Source organism: Stegodyphus dumicola, chromosome 12, assembly GCF_044657685.1.
Source record: "Stegodyphus dumicola isolate Sdum_Otavi_A_Nest chromosome 12, ASM4465768v1".
Lineage (NCBI taxonomy): Eukaryota > Metazoa > Arthropoda > Arachnida > Araneae > Eresidae > Stegodyphus > Stegodyphus dumicola.
This window is the reverse complement of record NC_140779.1, coordinates 76,720,204-76,730,725: the sequence shown is the minus strand read 5'-3', so window position 1 is coordinate 76,730,725 and position 10,522 is coordinate 76,720,204. Positions and strand designations below refer to the sequence as shown.

The 10,522-nt window shown below is 30.0% G+C and overlaps 1 protein-coding gene across 5 annotated transcripts in view; it reads right to left on the bottom strand.

Moving 5' to 3' along the window:
* Positions 1-2,841: 2,841 nt before the first annotated feature.
* Positions 2,842-10,522, bottom strand: part of LOC118200941 (uncharacterized) — a 67,815-nt gene continuing 60,134 nt past the window's right edge. For all 5 annotated transcript variants that reach the window (XM_085806604.1, XM_085806606.1, XM_085806607.1 and 2 more), the window contains 3 exons: positions 5,225-5,307; positions 3,945-4,040; positions 2,842-3,865 (listed from right to left, as the gene is read on the bottom strand). In XM_085806604.1, coding sequence (XP_085662730.1) covers positions 3,803-3,865; positions 3,945-4,040; positions 5,225-5,307 — 242 coding nt within the window. In that variant the 3' untranslated portion in view covers positions 2,842-3,802. The remainder of the gene's footprint in view (positions 3,866-3,944; positions 4,041-5,224; positions 5,308-10,522) is intronic.

Genomic DNA, 10,522 nt, shown 5'->3' with positions numbered 1-10,522 from the left:
ATATTCAAAACAGTTTTCCCCATATGTAACATGGATATGAGCCAATTTCCATTGCAGTATCTCTCTCCTGAGGCAGTCCCAGATCGAGGGCAATCAAGCCAGCGTCCCTGCCCCAGGAGACAACTTCTATAGGAGGAAAATTCAAGTATGGCATTGGATTGCATTTGTAATGTCTAATTCTGTTACAATATTAGCAGTTTTAAGAAGATTTATGATTAAATAATACAGACGCTTTTAAGGGAATAAAGAATTAAAATAAAGTTAAGTACAGACGATTCCAACGATTTTTTTTTAATGGCAGGCACTTGCCATTTCAGGCTTTGGCCACTACTAAGACCAGAAGCGGCGGTCATTTTATTATGGAGCTACCTAATAGGCGACTACTGTTATTGAAATCATTATCCATGCTTTTTCAAGGATTCAAACGCAGGCCCTTTGGTATAGTAGTCAGAAACAATAACCATTTTCCCGTCTGGGGGGCATGATTACTATTGTGAAGATAAGATCAGAGACAGGACAATAGCGGGACTCCAGGCTTCACAGACATGGTCCGACTGACCCTATCAGCAACACCTTAAGTCCCTCTGTTATCCTCTCTTTAGGCAGGGTATAACTCAAATAAATAGAACAACAGCTTCTAAGTGCCTTGTTTTTATAGCAATGCCTCTGTTCTATCAGCGGCCAAATGGTAAAGTCACTGAACACTGTTAATCCAGTTCGAGGTTCGAATCCCGAGATCAGACTGGCTACATGGACATTTTCAGGGTTTCTTCGTTAGATAGCCCTTGCGGCTTTCCCCTAATCATATAAAGTAACCAAACCAACAGCAATACCTCTTAGGAAATGAATAAGCATTATAACTATTTTCTAAGATCATATCCAATAAAAATTAACCTTGTACCATCTTACACCAATGAAATAATTCAAGTTAATGTATGTTGAAGATGTACAACCGACCGTCAACATGCACTGTATTTTCAAGAAATGATGCACTGTATTCAGGTATTTTGCAGCCAATTGGCAATTTAGGCTCGGCTTTTTTCAGAATGGTGGGGCGCGCTTTGGCTTTTTAAAGCTACATTTATTATTATTTTTTAAAGTTTTGAGGTTTCTTTTGTTGTCATTTTTTTGTTTAACTATACCTGCTTTTATTAGTCCCTACTATATGTGGTGAGACACAACCATTTAGTTAGCATGAGTTTCTGTCTGTTTCCCTAGGACTCAGAGTGTATTTACATCAGTTTTTAGTTATTCTTATTAATGCAAGCCAAAATGTATTTTACTTAGGATAAAAGAAAATCATGAGTGCGCTTAGACCACACAAAATCTCAGTAAGGAAATATAAAAAAGAGCAAAAAACAGGGCCGAATAGGGAAAACAAATTGCACCTATGATGAAAAAACGGTTTCACAGAAGAGATGAACCATCAGACCCTTCCACAAGATGAAGAATTTTCATCTAAATAGGTACATCGACCAAAAAAAAAAAAAAAAAAAAAAGTTACAAGCATCAGCATTTGAAATTTGAAAAGTAATTATTGTGCAAGGAATACTTTTCCCCCAGACTGTAAACAGACAGCACTAGTTCTCTAGCAGTAGTTGTGCAGGTAGGTAGGAAAAGTTTGCACACTCATTCAAAGCAACTGAAATGGCAAGCCATTTAGAAAAGTTGTTTTGCTTGGAGATTTGAGACATTCGTTATCCTGATCTTTTCATTATCCTGATCAAGTATCTGGAACGTGGCCATACTGTTACTGTCGATCGTTATTGTGCCACTTTGACAAGGTTACGTGAAGCCATCCAACACATGTGTTCTGGCGTATTGTGTAATTGTGCCATCCTGTAAGAAATGCTGCAAAGGTTTAAGTGTGGAGTCTGGAGGCACTCCCATCCCATATAGCCCATTCTGATTATTTCTTTTTCTGAAACTAATTTTTGAAATTTGGGCATTTATCTGGAATGAGGTTCTCTTCAGATAGTGATGTGAAAACAAATTACCGAGAACTAGTTGGATGGTCAGGGATATGATTTCTACCAAGCCAGATTAAACAAGTTGGTCCTGTGTTTAGATAAATGACCAAATAGATATAGTAATTATGGAGGACAATGATAGGGAAATATGTCTTTCAATTCCCTTTTGTGTTTTCTATTGTTAACAAATAATTTTTTATTACTCTTATAACCACCTCAAAAACACAAATGGAAGACATGAAGCCAGGATATAAAACAATCTCCTCATTTTATGTGGGGGTGGGTAGCAGAAAGACGAAGACTTAAAATTTTTTGATTTGTCGGACTCAGCAACAATCTAAGCAGTCTAGCTGTATTATTAGCTGGGAAACATCCAGAAAACATAGGTCTTATGAGCACTTAATGTGTTGGTAGCCATGTGACATCTTTTATGTGGTACAGAACATAAGAAAATGATGAAATGATTAAATAACCTTGGCTTAAATATTCTAAAACCAAAAAGCAATTTTTTTACACCCTGCAAGATTTACTAGAAACATACCATTGCCGCTACATCAACACTGTGTACCAGGATTATAGAAATTAATAAGCTGGTTGAATATGTGCCATATTTGGCTCTTTGCTTGTCTCTTATCTGCATGCATTTTGCCTCATCATGCCTGGAAACAGTTAACCTATTTGGAATTATCCAGAAAGTATTTTGCTTTTTTTTTGCCTCATCCACTACTCGATGGGATATTATGAAAAATGTATAAAAAGCAATTTAAGAGGAAGCAGCCAGACAAGATAGTCAGCAAAATATGCGGCTGTAAAAAGCCCTTCTAATGAATTTACTAGAAGTAATAAAATCCTTGAAAGAAATTAAAGACAATGACAGCTGAATAAGACATTTTATTTTTTGTTTGTTTTTTATTTATTTACTTTTAAAATAAAAGATTGATGACTGATATTTTTATAGAAATATCAAACACAAATTGAATAATTAATTTTTTCAATTATTAGAACTACATACTGATAAAATAATAATTCTTTTTTGTTTTTAATATGTAGATATATTTAGAGCAATTAATATATATATATATATTATTTACTTAAAATTACATTATAAATTATTAAATATTACTAATTAAATACAAGGGTTTGAAAACTTTCAGTAGTTTTTGCCAGTTAATAGCATTTTGTCCAGATTTCAATCAGTTATATACAATTTCTGCAATTGGCTGAGCATAAACTATACAATGGTAGTACAATTTTTCTCTATAAAGAACAGTTCATGAGCATTTGAGTAACTTCAATGTTGATTAGAAAAAGAATATTTGATTTACATAGCACATTTATCTTATTCCTTCTTTATCAGCTAAATGCATAAAATATATACGAGTTGATTCATCTGATTAGTAAGGTTCAGAATGCACATATTATATATCTATATAATTGATTTTCATTTATATCAGTGGTTTACAAACAGTATTTTGCAGAACTCTGTGATTCTTTGCAACTGCTCTAGCAGTTTCATTAGTCAAAATCGAAATTTGAAAGAATTTTTTAATACCCAGTGGAACTTGCTGAACATCTAAAATGATTAATTGGACATTTTTCTTTTTAAAATTTTGTTATTGCAACCTAAAATAATATCAAGCAGATCTATTTCAAAGGGTAATATTATAATAGAATAATAGTTTTGTTTCCATTTTGCATATAGAGGGCTTGTCAAAATAATATATATTATAAAAAAATGGCAGTGATTCCACATAAAAAATAAAAGTTTTAAGTCTTTTAAGAGTCAATAAAGTTTGAAGACCACTGATTTATATAAATCTAGCTGCTGAGTTTCATTGTCGATGAACTTCATTGCCCATACTATGTCGCATAACATTCTCTTTTCTGCACAAAACCTATAAAAAGAGAAGAATACTGGTATTCAGGCCACTTAACATAAATAAATCTTAGGGTAAATTAAGTTAAGGAAATTACCTGAAGAGGAGCTGTAACATTATGTGATGTTGGAGGCTGGAAGCGAGCTGTTTGAGGTTGGCTTCTTATAGGGTAACCAGAGGAAATTCCACCTGACTGATATAAATTAAAAAGTAGTATAATTAATTTATAGAAAATAACAATATGTTAATTTATTGACTGATTTAAAAATAATCATAAAACAAAACAAAACAACAGCAAAAAAGAAAAAGAATATATATATATATATATATATATAAAAAGAGAGAGAGAGTGAGAGATACAGTTGATTGTATTTGAAACTAATTGAATACTACAGCAAAAGACCAAAAATCTGCTAATGCCTGAAATCTATGCAGTTTCACAGATGTCAACAATGAAATGCAAATCACTAGCAATTTTTGGCAACATTTGGAGACTACTTGTTTGTATTTTCAATATTGAAGCAAGTTACTATATTCTATTCATTATCACTTTTTTAATTGCTAAAAAACATTTTGTAAAAATTTTTAAACTTATATCCATAATTGAAGGTACATGCTATTTTAATCCAGTAATCAAGTAGAAAGTTCACAAAATTTATAAAAGCACACCAATGATAGCAACCTTACATCATTAAGGTTACAACCCCGTTTTGTTGCAGATACATTTTGTGCAGGATTTTGATGAAGTATTTTTCTAATAACAAACAGTTTGCTGTTTTATTCCTTCAGGAAAAAGCAATTAGCCATGAATATCAAAACTACACAACAAAGTTTTGTTTTAGTGTTAATACAACATTGAAACAGAAATCATGGCTAAATTTTGCAACAACTTTTACATTTGGTGACAACTGCTGCCATGTTAATGGAAAAATACAGCTAAAATTAACTTTTTATTGTGATTAGAATTAAAAATAATATTTTTTCATTGTATCAGAATGACAAGTTGTTCTAGTTTCCCATTTTCTAGTAGATAAAAACTTTTGTATTTTTTATCCTTATTTCCTTTTTATATAAAATTATAATATATTTAACATACATTGCTCCATAAAAAGTCAAAAAGAATTTAAATTGCTTTATGCATTTTTAATGAATGCTTCTATTAATTCTGATCTCTTTTTTTTTACTAAACCTAATGATTAAGCTGAGTGCAGTTTTAGTCTTCTACTGAATTATTTTATAACAGTTCTCATCTCATAACATGCTATCTGAAAATAAATTAATGCACATGTAGTAGATCTATAATGCTTTCATGTCCACTAAATTGTCATTTATAAAACAGAATATTATTATTAGTGGAACATATCATATGATATTTACCTGGATATAGTACTTCTCATCTTGAATACTACTTGGTTTTTGAGGGGCATGCTCAATCTGTTGTGGCATGCTATTAACATAAGCTAAAATATATATATAAAAAAATCAAAATATTAGTTTTCAAATAAATGTTTATTTCCATAATTAGCAAACTCTGATATTTATTTATTTATTTTTTTGACAAAAATTTAAATTAAAATAAATAATTTTAATTTAAGGGAAAATAGTCTCAATATTCTGAGTAAAAGAAATAACATATTTTATTTTAATTACCAAATTCATAAAAATATTTATCAACAGAATAAAAATATCATATATAGAATTTCCAGGAAGTAATTTCTATAAAATTTCCCACGCTAAGTGGTAAATACAATTTTTATTTTGACACTGGTATTGAGTAAAGGGCCTGAAGATGGCAGACACTGAAAGTTTTCTCAAATTAGCATAAAAAAATTCTCTATTTATAACAAAGCTAAATGGACATATTTCAATAAATATCACCATTCTTCTTTATGTAAAATCATTAAACTAAATATCTTTTGCTGTTTATTAATTATAGCTGTAAAATGTAGTTTTACAAATCCCATTTAAAAATACAGCTTCAAGACATAATATCTAATTTGGATCAGATGTATAAATTTATTTCTAATTAAAAAGATTAACATAATAATATATTTTCATGATTTTAAATTTCCTGCATTTCTTAAAAATAGCCAATGAAATTTAACTCAATTTTTAAAAACATTAGCATGAAAGTTTATATCATAAATCAACTTTACGTCTATAAAATTTTAGTACTTGTTAGGTACTGAAAAGAAGAATTAAGATGCAAAATTATTTACACTCTGTCATTTCAAAATCTCATTTAAAGGTATAAGGCTAAATATAGACAAACATTAAGATGTTTAACTCTTATAATTTATCAAGGGTGAAAGAAATCTGGAAATATAAAATTATTCAAGAAATCACTAGAACTTTTGCTAAAATGTTTCTTTATTATATTTTGTGGCCTATTAAAGTCCTTATGCTGCTTTTGTTTTTGCAACTAATCTTGCATATATTATAAAAATGCAGGCACACACTTTCAATTACAAAAATGCTTCAAATAAGGAAAATATTCATGTTATGGTATTTTTAAATTTAAAAAAAAAATCAATTTCATTAAAATTATAAAATCTAATATTTTACATTGCCTACCTATAATTTATACCTAGCAAATTTTTACATTTGTTCCCTTAAAAGCTTTCATGACTAATGTGCCATATTAAAGTGAAACTACACTAAACTGATTAAATATTGGTTGAATCTCAGAAAAAGTTCTACAAATGTCTACAACAATTTACAACAATTCAGATGAAATACAATTTAATAAGAAAAACTGTACTGAAAATCATTACAAACGTTAAATGGAATTGGAACAATTTAAGTTTCCTTAATTCAAACAATTTCATTGATTGCTAGAATATGCTTTTCTTAAAAAAGACTAAAAATTAAAAACTGGAAAATTCGGTGGCATTCACAGGGAAACTATAAGATATGATGGAAAAATGGGAGAGTTGGCAGCTATACAAAACATTTATAACACAACAAACTATTTCTGTTGTTTTAATCTAAAAATTTTTCAGATATTTTAGTTTAATTATATTTATTTCTTTTTGTTTAATTATTTTTCTGCACTTATTTTGATAAACAAATTAATATACCTACTAGTTTTTGCATCATCTGTTAAATCTGCCACTTAGTTAATAACTTCAAAAGTATTCCTTTAAAGAATTTCCTTTATGTAAATAATTTTTTTTTTTTTCACTTTTGAGCTGCTAGATTCAAATATTTTTTTTTAGTTTAAAAAATTTTCATGTATTTAGAATGTGCAAAAGTTATTAATTCTATGTCTTTGATAATTTCAGTTTTGAGAATTCCAGAAAACCTAAATTAAATAATAAACCTAAATTAAATTAAATAATACACATCCAGATATATATGAAAAATGTTTCAGCTTTTCAGTTTTCAATACGAGTTCTCAAAAATAATAGAAAAATTTCATTCAATAGAGAGATACCTGTGACAAGAATACAGTATTTTTTGCAATTTTCTATACTTTTGAATAATGAAAAATCACAAAATAAAATAAATGAAAATAAACATAAGAGAAATGCATCATGAAAAGGCATGCAGTAGAAAATGCATGTCCTTAGTAATATAGCTGCCATTACTTAAATAGCACACACAACTCTGATTGTAAAACTAAGTCCTCTAGTTGAAGCATTTCGTAAAATATTGGAAAACAGTCGACAATCCTAACTACAATCTCATATATCAGGTCAGTCCATAAGTTTGTGCACATTTAAGAGTATGCGTGAAATTCACTATGACACATTTACTAAAACAATACAATTTTGAACCTGTTGAAACTTGTCATCGTTTGAATAACATAGTATTCAGTTCATCACCAACTTTCGTAAATATCGAACGCATTTTAATACCCAAAGAAGATGGTTTGGTTTATTAGATTATGGCAAAGCACTTGAGGGCTATCTGCCTTAAGGGAGGGATGCCTTCGTGGAGGACCTTTTAAGGGAAACTGGCTTGTATACACGTTACACATGGAGAAAACCATGAAAACACCCACGCAGTCAGCCTGTTTGCGGAATTTGAACCTCGGACCGAACTACCAATGTTTAGCGACGTTACCTCTCGATCGCTGGTGTGACACCCAAAGAAGATGAATATAGATAATCAGTACAAACATGCTGTGCTACATTTTTTATTTTTGTGTGGTGAATCTGCCAGGTTTGCAGCGATAAAAATTAACAGTGTACATGGTGAACACACTATTAGTCTAAGGACTGCCCAGAAATGGTTTAAAAAATTTAAAGTTGGAAAAAGCAGCATTTAGGATGAACCCTGTTCAGGATGTTTTGAACTGTTAGAATCAAATCAAACGATTAATTCAGAAGTTTATAGTGAACAGGTTTGGGGTCTAAACTCAGAATTGATCAAAAAATGTGCACGATTGGTGAATATCAAGAAAGTGTTGTTTCATCATAACGCTAGACCGCCCGAACAACGCTGTAAAAAAAAATGAGTAAATTTAATTGGGAGCTTTTACCACATCCTGCTTACTCCCCAGATATTGTCCCAAGTGATTTCACTTATTTTCGTATCTTACAAAATTTTTTACTGGGAAAAAAAAATTAAATTCTAAACAAAATGTACACAATGAACTTTCAAGTTTTTTTTGCATCAAAACCAGAGTCTTTCTACAGCAATGGCATGAAAAAGGCTGCCTGTAAGATGGTGAGACATTGTAGATAATGGTGGAAAATATATAACTGATTAAAATGTTAAATTGTGTTTTTTTTATATTATTTAAAAATTTACCAAAAAAAAAAAAAAAATTGCACACGAATTTATGGACTGATCCAATAATATGCCTGTTATAAGAAGAGCATTATGTAGGACTGCCACTTTCGCACAGCTTATTAACAAGAAGTTATGGGACATCATTTTAAATAATGAAGGTAATAATAATAATAATAATAAAGTACCACAGAAAATTTTAATAAAAATTCATCACAATATTACTGTAAAATGTCTATTCTGTAATAGTAAAATTAATACATACCTTATATTCTGGCATACAACACACACTTACAATTTCAAACTTTATCTTTTAATTTTTAGGTATATTCACTGTATAACGGCCACCTTGTTCATTTGTTAGAAGACTTTTCTTAGGCTTTTGAACAATGGTACAATGAATTAAGAAGGGATAAGGGGAACAATATGTATGTGGAGGAAGTGCTTGAGAAAGTAAATTATTCTTTAAAGAGGGAAGGTTGTAGTCAATGCAGATGTGCACAAGAATATTATTCTAGGGTGTCAAGAAAAGGGAGTACATAATTTTGAATAAGAATGTACTTCCGAGCCAACTGATTCATGGAATTAAGAGTCAGATGCTTTCTCTTTCTGCAATCATTTGAAGCCGTGATTTTGAAGTGAACAGCAAACGGTTTACTAAATCACATTTGCTTTAGTTGAAATACAGTTGATCTAGTTTTTCTTTTAATAGTAAATATAATGCTTGTAAATGAAACAAACACAGTGCTGGTTCCAAATGCAAAGTCATTCAATTTGTGAAAGAAAATGGAAATCTTGCTGTAACAAGGATGTTCGGTGATGGTGAAAGCTCCATACTTGAGTAGAAGAAAAATGAAGTAGCAATAATTAACATGCCAAAGAATAAATATGCTCTGCATAGAGAAGTCATGAAATATCCTATCCTAGAAGAAAATGTTGCAAACTAAGTCCTAGAAAATTGCTGGAATGGATTAACAGTTTTTGTTTATTTGCCTTAAAGCAGGCAAAAAAGAAAGCAAATGAAAATGAAAACTTTAAAGCAACTATGAGTTGGCATAGTTGATTTATGGCATAGAATAATTTAGTTCTATGAAGGGGGAAAAAAAAAAAAAACGATTTGCACAGGCTTCTGAAAGATTTGGACAAAATATTAATAAGTTTCCAGAACTATGTTAGTGACATATCAAGGGAAAAAGTTATTTATTATCACATACTGGAAACATAAATGAAACTCTAATGTTTGATATGATAAGAAATAAAACAATTGATGCAAAAGGAACAAAAGCGATTTATATAAAACAACACGCTATGAAAAATATCATTTCATTATAGTGCTTTCCTGCTTAATGGATGGTACAAAATTAAAATCCATGATTATTTTTTAAAGAAAGATAATGCCAAAATCTTATTGCCCAAATGATCTTTTTATTAATTTTTATGAGAAAGGATGAATAAATGAATCCTTTTTATCTCCGGCGGGCATGGAACTGTGCATTGGAAATTCTAAAGATATGCTCATTTTAAAATTATTTTGTGACATTGCTACTGAACTGGATTTTATTATTTAAATGCAAAGAACATGATATTTAAAAAATAAAGGTAACACACAAAACGTTAAAAAAACGCTCCTTTAGATGTAATTTAAAATCTGAAACCTTTCAGTTTTTTTTTGGGGGGGGGCTTGTTAACATATTTTTAGCATTTAAAAACTTATAAACTACTTGTGGGGCTTTCAGCTCACGAAATATAACAAATTACAAATTGCAGGATGTGATACACTATTAAATTACAAAGGAATATCACTAATTTAATATATGATATTAAAGGGAAGAAAAAATCAATGACTTATTCTATTTAATTTTTACTAAACTCTCATGAAAAACACCCCCCCCCAAATTAAATCAGTCAATTTTTGTCAAGCAGCAGTCAAACATTTTC